The 12,896-nt window shown below is 42.7% G+C and overlaps 1 protein-coding gene across 1 annotated transcript in view; it reads left to right on the forward strand.

Annotated features, from left to right (window-relative positions):
- Nucleotides 1-441: 441 nt before the first annotated feature.
- Nucleotides 442-12,896, forward strand: part of lyrm9 (LYR motif containing 9) — a 41,204-nt gene continuing 28,749 nt past the window's right edge. The window contains exon 1 of the mRNA XM_034165282.1: nucleotides 442-661. Coding sequence (XP_034021173.1) covers nucleotides 500-661 — 162 coding nt within the window. The 5' untranslated portion in view covers nucleotides 442-499. The remainder of the gene's footprint in view (nucleotides 662-12,896) is intronic.

Consider the following 12,896-nt stretch of genomic DNA (forward strand, 5'->3'; position numbering starts at 1 on the left):
GTTTACCAGAATGTGTCCGTGTGTCTGTCCTGAGCTAAATTCCTAAAAGCGGGAATGATGAATGTCACATCATAACTTTTGGAGATTCCACGTTGCTAATTTTAATGATGTAACATTGTGAATTTCTATATATTATGAATTTGTTTACATCATCTCCAAAGCAACAGTAATCTGTATTAAGATTATTTCAGTGGGCTAAATCTGAGTTAAATTTATTTTGACTGTTTAGTCAAAAAAAAAAATGGTCAGCTGCATTTAAGACTTCATTTAACAAAGCATTTAATTTGAAAATGTCTAACTTTTGGGATTCTTGAATTAGATTTTTTTTTATTTTTACATTTTATACACAAAACACTTTTTAAATAAAAAATCATCAAATTAAGATGATGAAAACTATCTCTTTTTTTTTGGTCAAATCAAAGATTCATCTCATGGTTGGTAACTGCCTTATTTTAGTTCTTTAATTTCATGCAGTTAGATGTAATAATTTCACTAACAAATGATAAACTTGTGTTTCACCTCTGACCTGGAGGAAATGTCTCCGTTGGCTGGAGCTGAGTTGGTCCAGACTCCAGTTCAGCTTTACCGCTACCTACTCAGATGCTGCAGGAAGCTGCCAACCGCCGCCATGCGGCAGCATTATCGGCACTCCATCAGGCAGGTGAGTAACTGAATCAGAACCAGAATCGCCTTTATTCGCTAAGTACCTTCAAAGAATACAGCTCTACTGTCTCTGTACAAGGACGTATAAATTAACACTAAATAATTCACAATAAAAATGTGCAGTAAAAAAATGTGTGCAAAGGAGAAACAAACAGATTGAAGTTGTACATGAGTCTTCGCAGCTTTCTGTCAAGCTAACACCACCTACAGTCGACACGATCTTTTAAAAACTGGAGTTGAGAGGAGTATTAGAGAGGCAGCGGCTCGTTCTTTCAACATGCCGTTACACATAACAAGGGACCCCGGCTCTCTGTGGATCACCGTCCCAACGAGAAGGAAGCGGAGGCGATGCAGGGAGCACAGGCAGAAGCGTGGATGCAGGGTCAGTGGGAGAGCCAGGCTACGTACGCCACCACACAAACCACCGCTTCCCAGCATCTCCCTCTCCAGCGTAAGATCCCTCTCGAATAAAATGGATGGACTGATGCTGCAGGCGGCTTCAGATAACTTCACCACAGACGTCTGTGTCCTAGTCTTTACAAAAACCTGGCTACACTCATCCATCCCAGGCTCGGCTATTGAGTTAGCATGCTGTTCAATGCGGCGCCTCAACGGGACCAGTGACTCCGGTAAGAAGAGCGGAGGAGGGTTCTGTCTATACATCCACCACCACTGGAGTAGGAACACAGCGACGGCAGCCAGCCGCTGTTCCCAGACCTGGACTATTTGACTGTTAAACGCCGACCGTTTTCCTTCCACGGGAGTTTACTGGAGTCTTGCTAACCACTGTTTACATTCTAAAAATTTGCTGTTTACAGCATAAAAATTCAAAAAGAAAAAATAATATAGCACCTTCAACTGCACCACAGACTAAAACAGTTAAATGTGGTCTATTAAACATTAGGTCTCTCTCTTCTAAGTCCCTGTTAGTAAATGATATAATAATTGATCAACATATTGATTTATTCTGCCTTACAGAAACTTGGTTACAGCAGGATGAATATGTTAGTTTAAATGAGTCAACACCCCCGAGTCACACTAACTGTCAGAATGCTCGTAGCACGGGCCGAGGCGGAGGATTAGCAGCAATCTTCCATTCCAGCTTATTAATTAATCCAAAACCCAGACAGAGCTTTAATTCATTTGAAAGCTTGACTCTTAGTCTTGTCCATCCAAATTGGAAGTCCCAAAAACCAGTTTTATTTGTTATTATCTATCGTCCACCTGGTCGTTACTGTGAGTTTCTCTGTGAATTTTCAGACCTTTTGTCTGACTTAGTGCTTAGCTCAGATAAGATAATTATAGTGGGCGATTTTAACATCCACACAGATGCTGAGAATGACAGCCTCAACACTGCATTTAATCTATTATTAGACTCTATTGGCTTTGCTCAAAAAGTAAATGAGTCCACCCACCACTTTAATCATATCTTAGATCTTGTTCTGACTTATGGTATGGAAATAGAAGACTTAACAGTATTCCCTGATAACTCCCTTCTGTCTGATCATTTCTTAATAACATTTACATTTACTCTGGTGGACTACCCAGCAGTGGGGAATAAGTTTCATTACACTAGAAGTCTTTCAGAAAGCACTGTAACTAGGTTTAAGGATATGATTCCTTCTTTATGTTCTCTAATGCCATATACCAACACAGTGCAGAGTAGCTACCTAAACTCTGTAAGTGAGATAGAGTATCTCGTCAATAGTTTTACATCCTCATTGAAGACAATTTTGGATGCTGCAGCTCCTCTGAAAAAGAGAGCTTTAAATCAGAAGTGTCTGACTCCGTGGTATAACTCACAAACTCGTAGCTTAAAGCAGATAACCCGTAAGTTGGAGAGGAAATGGCGTCTCACTAATTTAGAAGATCTTCACTTAGCCTGGAAAAAGAGTCTGTTGCTCTATAAAAAAGCCCTCCGTAAAGCTAGGACATCTTTCTACTCATCACTAATTGAAGAAAATAAGAACAACCCCAGGTTTCTTTTCTGCACTGTAGCCAGGCTGACAAAGAGTCAGAGCTCTATTGAGCCGAGTATTCCATTAACTTTAACTAGTACTGACTTCATGACTTTCTTTGCTAACAAAATTTTAACTATTAGAGAAAAAATTCCTCATAACCATCCCAAAGACGTATCGTTATCTTTGGCTGCTTTCAGTGATGCCGGTATTTGGTTAGACTCTTTCTCTCCGATTGTTCTGTCTGAGTTATTTTCATTAGTTACTTCATCCAAACCATCAACATGTTTATTAGACCCCATTCCTACCAGGCTGCTCAAGGAAGCCCTACCATTATTTAATGCTTCGATCTTAAATATGATCAATCTATGTTTGTCAATTGGCTATGTACCACAGGCTTTTAAGGTGGCAGTAATTAAACCATTACTTAAAAAGCCATCACTTGACCCAGCTATCTTAGCTAATTATAGGCCAATCTCCAACCTTCCTTTTCTCTCAAAAATTCTTGAAAGGGTAGTTGTAAAACAGCTAACTGATCATCTGCAGAGGAATGGTCTATTTGAAGAGTTTCAGTCAGGTTTTAGAATTCATCATAATACAGAAACAGCATTAGTGAAGGTTACAAATGATCTTCTTATGGCCTCGGACAGTGGACTCATCTCTGTGCTTGTTCTGTTAGACCTCAGTGCTGCTTTTGATACTGTTGACCATAAAATTTTATTACAGAGATTAGAGCATGCCATAGGTATTAAAGGCACTGCGCTGCGGTGGTTTGAATCATATTTGTCTAATAGATTACAATTTGTTCATGTAAATGGGGAATCTTCTTCACAGACTAAAGTTAATTATGGAGTTCCACAAGGTTCTGTGCTAGGACCAATTTTATTCACTTTATACATGCTTCCCTTAGGCAGTATTATTAGACGGTATTGCTTAAATTTTCATTGTTACGCAGATGATACCCAGCTTTATCTATCCATGAAGCCAGAGGACACACACCAATTAGCTAAACTGCAGGATTGTCTTACAGACATAAAGACATGGATGACCTCTAATTTCCTGCTTTTAAACTCAGACAAAACTGAAGTTATTGTACTTGGCCCCACAAATCTTAGAAACATGGTGTCTAACCAGATCCTTACTCTGGATGGCATTACCCTGACCTCTAGTAATACTGTGAGAAATCTTGGAGTCATTTTTGATCAGGATATGTCATTCAAAGTGCATATTAAACAAATATGTAGGACTGCTTTTTTGCATTTACGCAATATCTCTAAAATTAGAAAGTGATGCTGAAAAACTAATTCATGCATTTATTTCCTCTAGGCTGGACTATTGTAATTCATTATTATCAGGTTGTCCTAAAAGTTCCCTAAAAAGCCTTCAGTTAATTCAAAATGCTGCAGCTAGAGTACTGACGGGGACTAGAAGGAGAGAGCATATCTCACCCATATTGGCCTCTCTTCATTGGCTTCCTGTTAATTCTAGAATAGAATTTAAAATTCTTCTTCTTACTTATAAGGTTTTGAATAATCAGGTCCCATCTTATCTTAGGGACCTCGTAGTACCATATCACCCCAATAGAGCGCTTCGCTCTCAGACTGCAGGCTTACTTGTAGTTCCTAGGGTTTGTAAGAGTAGAATGGGAGGCAGAGCCTTCAGCTTTCAGGCTCCTCTCCTGTGGAACCAGCTCCCAATTCAGATCAGGGAGACAGACACCCTCTCTACTTTTAAGATTAGGCTTAAAACTTTCCTTTTTGCTAAAGCTTATAGTTAGGGCTGGATCAGGTGACCCTGAACCATCCCTTAGTTATGCTGCTATAGACGTAGACTGCTGGGGGGTTCCCATGATGCACTGTTTCTTTCTCTTTTTGCTCTGTATGCACCACTCTGCATTTAATCATTAGTGATCGATCTCTGCTCCCCTCCACAGCATGTCTTTTTCCTGGTTCTCTCCCTCAGCCCCAACCAGTCCCAGCAGAAGACTGCCCCTCCCTGAGCCTGGTTCTGCTGGAGGTTTCTTCCTGTTAAAAGGGAGTTTTTCCTTCCCACTGTAGCCAAGTGCTTGCTCACAGGGGGTCGTTTTGACCGTTGGGGTTTTACATAATTATTGTATGGCCTTGCCTTACAATATAAAGCGCCTTGGGGCAACTGTTTGTTGTGATTTGGCGCTATATATAAAAAAAAATTGATTGAAATTGAATTGATTGATTCTACCGGATGCTAATGCTAGCTCGGCTTCTGGACTTTTACACAGCAACATCAGCCTCCAGCTGAACTGACACATGGACACTGTGCACATTATCACAGGCGATTTTAATCATGTTGAATTAACTCAGTCAGACTTCATCAACATGTCAAATGTGCCACAAGAGGAGAAAATGCACTGGACAAAGTTTACGCCAACGTTAAGTGATGCTACAGGGCCGGACCTGCGCCACATACAGGACAGTCAGACCACATCTCTCTGCAACTCATCCCTGCAGCTCCCCCTCTGGAAATCCACCCCCACCTCCATTAAGATGGTGAAAACAAGACCAGACGGGGTAGAACAGCTTCAACAGCACCGACTGGGACGTCTTTGAGGATGAGGACCTGGACCTGTTTACAACTGTACTGTGTTACATTAAGAACTGTGGAGATATGTTCACAGTGGAGCAACACATCTGGGTTAGAAACCCCGGATGACCAGCAGCTGCTGAAGGAGAGAATCTCCAGCTTCAGAGCTGGTAACAGGGCTCTCTACAGCACAGCCCGCGCCAACCTGAAGAGAGCCATCACAAAGACCAAGGAGAACTTCAGGAGGAGGCTCCACAACCACATGGACACCAACAACAGCAGGCAGGCATGGATGGAGGTCCAGCACCTCACCAACTACAAACCCGGCATCAGAGCTGCTGAAGGTGACACCGTGTTGGCAGAAGAGTTAAATCTCTTCTTTGCTCGTTTCTACACTGTGACACCAGGAGCAGCCACGTCGCCGCCAGTGGCCGGGAGCAACTTCACGATGGGGGATCATGAGGTGAGGCGCACGCTGAGGGGGGATCAACCAACACAAAAAGGGCCATGACGGGGTCTCTGGACAGGTGCTGACAGACTGTGCAGACCAGCTTGATGGGATTTCCACCAAAATCTTCAACCGGTCCCTGACGCAGTCTGCTGTCCCGTCATGCCTGAAGACCTCCACCGTAGTCCCCCTGCCCAAGAAACCCCTCATAACCAGCCTCAATGACTACCAGTGTCACCGACTGAACGGTCCCCTGCCTTCACTGTGTATGCGTCATTAGCCGCGCTTCACTGATTATCACCTTGTTTCTGCTTCAAACTGCCTCCAGTCATCATCTGTCTCAGCCACAGATATCTGAAGCTTTTCTGCAACAATCATTTCCACATAAATTCACCATTATTTCATCAGAAAAGCTGGAAGAAGTGATCAGAGCGCTGTGGCTACACGGGCTGCTATCTGTTGCGTTCACTGTGCATCTGTCCTTTCAAAGCGTTACTGATTATCACCTTGTTTCTGCTTAAAACTGACTTTAGAATGATTTTAGAGGTTTTACTTTGTCATCTGATGGTTAATAACCACATTAATCCATTTGATGGCTTTGGGTGAAGAGACTCCAATTCAGATGAGTTGCTGAGCTCCAAAATGACACATGTGCATTAGAGGCAGGACAGACCAGTTTTTAGGGGCGGACCGTTTGTTCTGACACTGGCCTGTTGCTTTCACACTGGTGGTGATGAAGTGTTTTGAAAGTCACATCACGTCATTCCTAACTCCCACTTCAGACCCAAACCAGTTCACTTACAAGGTCAACAGAGTACGTCATGACCTCTGCCCTCCACACAACACTGACCCACCTGGACCAACAGGGTAATTATGCCTGGCATCTCTTTGTGGATTATAGTTCAGCATTCAACACCACCCTCCCCCACTGCCTCATGAGGAACCCACTGAACCTCGGTCTCCCACATTCCACATGTCTTTGGATTAAGGACTTTCTGTCAGATGGCTCACAGAGAGTCAGGATTGGCCCCCACATATCCACAGCTCTCACACTCGGCACCGGTTCCTCTCAAGGCTGCGTGCTGAGCCCACTTCTCTTCACCCTCTACACCTTTAACTGCACCCCGTCCACACCAGCAACACCTTAATTAAGTATGCGGATGACCAGCCCAGTCTCAGGTTTTTTTTTTGTTTTTTTTTTCGTGCTCCCGTCACGAAATGAGTCAAATCTTTGTGACAGGGTTTTTTTGAACTCACTATTACTAACCTTACTCCTACCCCCAACCCTAACCTTAACCATAACCTAATCCTACTCCTTCCCCCCACCCAATCCATAACCCCCCCCACTTCACATTTAATTTCGTGCAGCCATCACGGAATGAATTAGAATGAATTTGTGCTGTTGTGATGAAAATGAGGCACTTTTCGTCACAGTATCACAAACCAATAGATTAATATATAAGTCATGCTGCTGAATTACGACTTGCTGTGAGACCAGGTTGGGATGACACCACAGTGGTAGGCAGGGCTGACCTGTGACACTAATTTGGCCCGGGACTTTTTGGTCCAGACTTGACCACCTCTACAATCCGCGTGCAGATACTGTGCCAACTTCGCCCAGGTGAAGTACATATACGAGGTCTGTGAGAAAACTACCCGACCTTTTTATTTTTTTCAAAAACCATATGGATTTGAATCATGTGCGCTTGCATCAGCCAAGCTTGAACCTTCGTGCGCATGCGTGAGTTTTTTCACACCTGTCGGTTGCGTCATTCGCCTGTGGGCAGGCTTTGAGTGAGCACTGGTCCACCCCCCTCGTTGGATTTTTATTGTCAGTGAAATGGCAGAGCAACTGCCGCTTTGCTCCATGAATTTTTTTCAGAAACTGTTAGAGACAGCCAGTTGGAAACCATTCGAAAGATTCTGATGGATTTTGGTGAAGATTCTGTCGGCGTCACACGGATTAAGGAGTGTTAAAACCTTTTTAAAGACGGCCCACAGCGGCGGAGGGTGCGCGGCGCACCGAGCGGCCATCGACAGGCTGAAAAGACCACATCATTTCTAAACTGAACGCTGTGTTGATCCGGGACATCATGTGACTACCACAGAAATGGCAAGAGAGCTGGACATCAGCACTTTTGTGGCACATTCCACTGTTACAGGAGATTTTGTAATGAAAGACGTGCGGAGGATTTCACGCATCGGCACGGAGCCGACGCACTCAACAAAAAAACGCTCAACAAAAAAACACCTCCGTGTTTGAAACCATTCATAAGATTCAGACGGCTTTCGGTGGCTTTTCAGTCGAGTGAGTATCCGAGAAATTGTTTAACAGCTGGGCATGTTCCAGTTTGTCCTGTGAGACTTCCAACACGGAGGTGTTGTTTGTCCCGCGCCTGTGAGCGGCTGCGTCTTGACGCGCGAATCCGTCCGCACGTCTTTCATTACAAAATCTCCTTTAACAGTGGAATGTGCCGATAAAGTGCTGATCCCGACCTCTTCTGAAACTTCTCTGCTAGTCACACGACGTCCTGCATCAACAGAGCCTTAAATTTGGAAGTCATCTGCTCGTTCCAACCTGTCGACGGCCGCTCGGGGCGCGGTGCGCCCTCCACCGCCGTGGGCCATTTTTAATCCAGTTTTAATGGTCCTTAATCCGTGTGATACCGACAGAATCTTCACCGAAAGCCATCTGAATCTTCCAAATGGTTTCCAGCTGGTTGTCTGGCAGAGTTTCTGAAAACATTTTCATGGAATAAAGCCGCAGTTGCTCCGCCATTCCTAAACAATAAAAATCTGACGAGGGGGGTGGACCACTGCTCACTGAAAGCCTGCCCACAGGTGAATGATGCAACCGACAGACGTGAAAAAACTCACGCATGCGCACGAAGGTTCAAGCTTGGCTGATGCAAGCGCACATGATTCAAATCCATATAGCTTTTGAAAAAAATAAAAAGGTCGAATAGTTTTCTCACAGACCTCGTAAACACACAATCCCTTAATAACACTAATATACAGTCACATTTCACAAGGTGGTCCATAAAGTGTTACATGGGCCAAAACTACTATTTTTGAAAAACATAATATGTGATTCACCTTAATAATACCTATTAAAAATAGTATGTTTCAAGCTAAAATCTGTTTTATTCAGACTAAAACCAATAAATTACACATTAAAATACAACATAAATCTGAAATTTTAAAGCTACTTTTCTGTAAAATATCTCCACATCTTAGAGGGTATTTATGCTGTTTGCTTCAAATTTACAGAATTAACTGATAAGTGGATCTACACTTTGTGTGAAAATTATGTTTGTACTTGAAAGCACAAAAAATTGGCATACAGTTACCATAGTACAAATGTTTTAAATCAGCAGTGATTAAACCATTACTTAAGAAATCTAATCTTCAATCAATCAATCAATCAATTTTTTTATATAGCGCCAAATCACAACAAACAGTTGCCCCAAGGCGCTTTATATTGTAAGGCAAGGCCATACAATAATGATGTAAAACCCCAACGGTCAAAACGACCCCCTGTGAGCAAGCACTTGGCTACAGTGGGAAGGAAAAACTCCCTTTTAACAGGAAGAAACCTCCAGCAGAACCAGGCTCAGGGAGGGGCAGTCTTCTGCTGGGACTGGTTGGGGCTGAGGGAGAGAACCAGGAAAAAGACATGCTGTGGAAGAGAACAGAGATCAATCACTAATGATTAAATGCAGAGTGGTGCATACAGAGCAAAAAGAGAAAGAAACAGTGCATCATGGGAACCCCCCAGCAGTCTAAGTCTATAGCAGCATAACTAAGGGGTGGTTCAGGGTCACCTGATCCAGCCCTAACTATAAGCTTTAGCAAAAAGGAAAGTTTTAAGCCTAATCTTAAAAGTAGAGAGGGTGTCTGTCTCCCTGATCTGAATTGGGAGCTGGTTCCACAGGAGAGGAGCCTGAAAGCTGAAGGCTCTGCCTCCCATTCTACTCTTACAAACCCTAGGAACTACAAGTAAGCCTGCAGTCTGAGAGCGAAGCGCTCTATTGGGGTGATATGGTACTACGAGGTCCCTAAGATAAGATGGGACCTGATTATTCAAAACCTTATAAGTAAGAAGAAGAATTTTAAATTCTATTCTAGAATTAACAGGAAGCCAATGAAGAGAGGCCAATATGGGTGAGATATGCTCTCTCCTTCTAGTCTTGACCCTAGTGTTATTGAAAAATTACAGGCCGATATCAAATCTATCATTCTGTTCCAAAATTTTAGAAAAGGTGGTTTCACGGCAGCTCATAGACCACCTCACTGAGAATGATCTTTTTGAACCGCTGCAGTCTGCTTTTAGAAAATATCACTCCACAGAGACAGCGCTCACTAAAGTTGTGAATGATCTGCTGCGAGCAATGGACTCAGACACCACTACGGTTTTGGTGTTGTTAGATCTAAGTGCTGCGTTTGATACCGTGGATCAACATATTTTACTCAGTAGGTTGGAGAATTTTTTTGGGATTACTGGAAGTGCTCTTGCCTGGTTGACATCATATTTGTCCAGTCGTTCTCACTGTGTCTTGTATAATGGCACTACCTCTGACCTTGCTGACATGAGATTTGGGGTTCCACAGGGATCTGTTTTAGGCCCCTTGCTTTTCTCCCTGTATGTGGCACCCCTTGGGCGTATACTGCGGAGTTTTGGGATTGCCTTTCATTGTTATGCTGATGATACTCAGTTGTACATGCCGATAACTGCGGGAAATCTCACTCCCATAAAATCCCTGGAGGACTGTCTTCTATCAGTGAGAAGTTGGATGTCTAGTAACTTCCTACTTTTCAACTTTGATAAGACTGAAACGATGGTTCTTGGTCCAGCGAGACATCGGCATCAGTTTGACCAGCTGGCGCTCAGCCTGGGTTCCTGTGTCATACATCATACGGACAAAATGAGGAACCTTGGGGTAATTTTTGATCCCACATTGTCTTTTGTCTCCACATCAGGGATGTTACTAGGACTGCTTTTTTCCATCTGAGAAATATAGCGAGGAGCCGCCCCATCCTGTCCATGGCTGATGCTGAGACCCTGATTCATGCTTTTGTTTCTTCTAGACTAGATTATTGTAATGTTCTATTTTCAGGGTTACTGCAGTCCAGCATTAGGGGTCTTCAGCTGGTTCAGAACGCTGCCGCCAGACTTCTGACACGTAGCAGAAGGTCTGAACATATCACACCCATTTTGGTATCTTTGCAGTGGCCCCCTGTCTCTGTGAGAGCAGATTTTAAGGTTTTGTTATTGACTTATTAGGTTGTTCATGGACTGGTGCCATCTTATCTGGCTGATCTGGTGGAACTCTACGTGCCGGCCCGGGCTTTCTGGTTGCAGGATGTGGGACTTCTCTGTGTTCCCAGGATGAAGAAGAAGTCAGCAGGTCAAAGAGCCTTTTTGTATCGTGCACCCACCCTATGGAACAGTCTTCCTGCGACAGTGAGGCAGTCAGAGTCTGTGGACATTTTTAAGTCAAGACTCAAAACCTATTTTTATTCTCTTTCTTATGGATAGTTTTTATTTTTATTTGTTTTATTCTTTTACTTTTGTTTTTATTTATGTATTTGAATATTTTATTCATTTTTAATTATTTATTAAACTGTATGTTGACTTGTTTTATGTAAGGCGCCTTGAGACGGCTTTTGCTTTGATTTGGCGCATTATAAGCTAATTAAATTATATTACAAATTTTTTGTCCATTACAGGAAGCCCACCTACAAAAATGTGCATCTGTGACTGTGTTGTAAATTCACTTAATTATACCAAAAAAAAAAAAATCATAAAAAAACAAACACTTTAAAACAACACAGATATTACAGTTGTATGCAAAAGTTTAGGCCCCCTGATAATTTCCATGATTTTCCTTTATAAATCATTGGTTGTCTGGAGGGCAGCACGGCATGGGTTCAATTCCCACCTGTGGCCTTTCTGTGTGGAGTTTGCATGTTCTCTCCGTGTTTGTGTGGGTTTCCTTCGGGTGCTCCGGTTTCCTCCCACATCCAAAGACGTGGGTTAGGTGGATTGGAATCTTTAAATTGTCCGTAGGTGTGCGAGTGGGTGTGACTGTGTTTGTTTGTCTGTTTGTGGCCCTGTGACAGACTGGTATCCTGTCCTGGGTGTACCCCGCCTCACGCTCTGACTGCTGGGATAGGCTCCAGCCCCCCGCGACCCTTAATTGGACTAAGCGGTTGAAGGTGTGTGTGTGTGTGTGTGTGTGTGTGTGTGTGTGTGTGTGTATGTGTGGATCATAAATTTCAGTTAAATATATCATATAGCAGACAAACACACTGATATTTGAGAAGTAAAATGAAGTTTATAGTATTTACAGAAAGTGTACAATAATTCTTTAAACAAAATTAGGTGAATAAATTTGGGCACCCTTGTCATTTTATTGATTTGAAAACATTTAGCACTAATTGTTGAAACACAAAATTGGTTTAGTAAGCTCATTGACCCTTGACCTCCTTACACAGGTGAATCTAATCATGAGAAAGATTATTTAAGGTGGCCATTTACAAATGTTTCCCCTCTATGAACTGCTATTATTTTCTGTTTTTCTTTCTTTGTATGTTTTGTTAATTGCTTGGATCCATGTGTGCCGAAATAAATTCAATAAATAAATTCAATAAATTCTTTGCATCTCTTCTAATGAGTGGCAACATGGGAGCCTCTAAAAAACTCTTACATGACCTGAAAACAAAGATTGTTCAATATCATGGTTTAGGAGAAGGATACAAAAAGCTATCTCAGAGACTTCAGTTGTTAGTTTCCACTGTGAGGAACATAGTGAGGAAATGGAAGACCACAGGCACAGTACTAGTTAAGGCCAGAAGTGGCAGGCCAAGAAAAATCTCAGATAAGTCAACCCACAGACCTGCTCCAAAGACCTACAACATGAGCTTGCTGCAGATAGTGTCTCTGTGCATCGTTCAACTATACAGTGCACTTTGCACTAAAAGATGCTGTATGATGCTGTAATGCAGAGGAAGCCTTTTTCTGCGTACACACCACAACAGTCGCTTGAGGTATGCTAAAGCACATTTGGACAAGCCAGCATCATTTTGGAGTAAGGTGCTGTGGACTGATGAAACTAAAATTGAGTTATTTGGACATAACAAGGGGCGGTATGCATGGCTGAAAAAGAACACAGCATTCCAAGAAAAACACTTGCTACCTACAGTAAAATTTGGAGGTGGTTCCATCATGCTGTGTGGCCAGTGCAGGTACTGGGAATCTTGTTAAA

This window comes from Thalassophryne amazonica, unplaced genomic scaffold, assembly GCF_902500255.1.
Source record: "Thalassophryne amazonica unplaced genomic scaffold, fThaAma1.1, whole genome shotgun sequence".
Taxonomy (NCBI): Eukaryota; Metazoa; Chordata; class Actinopteri; order Batrachoidiformes; family Batrachoididae; genus Thalassophryne; species Thalassophryne amazonica.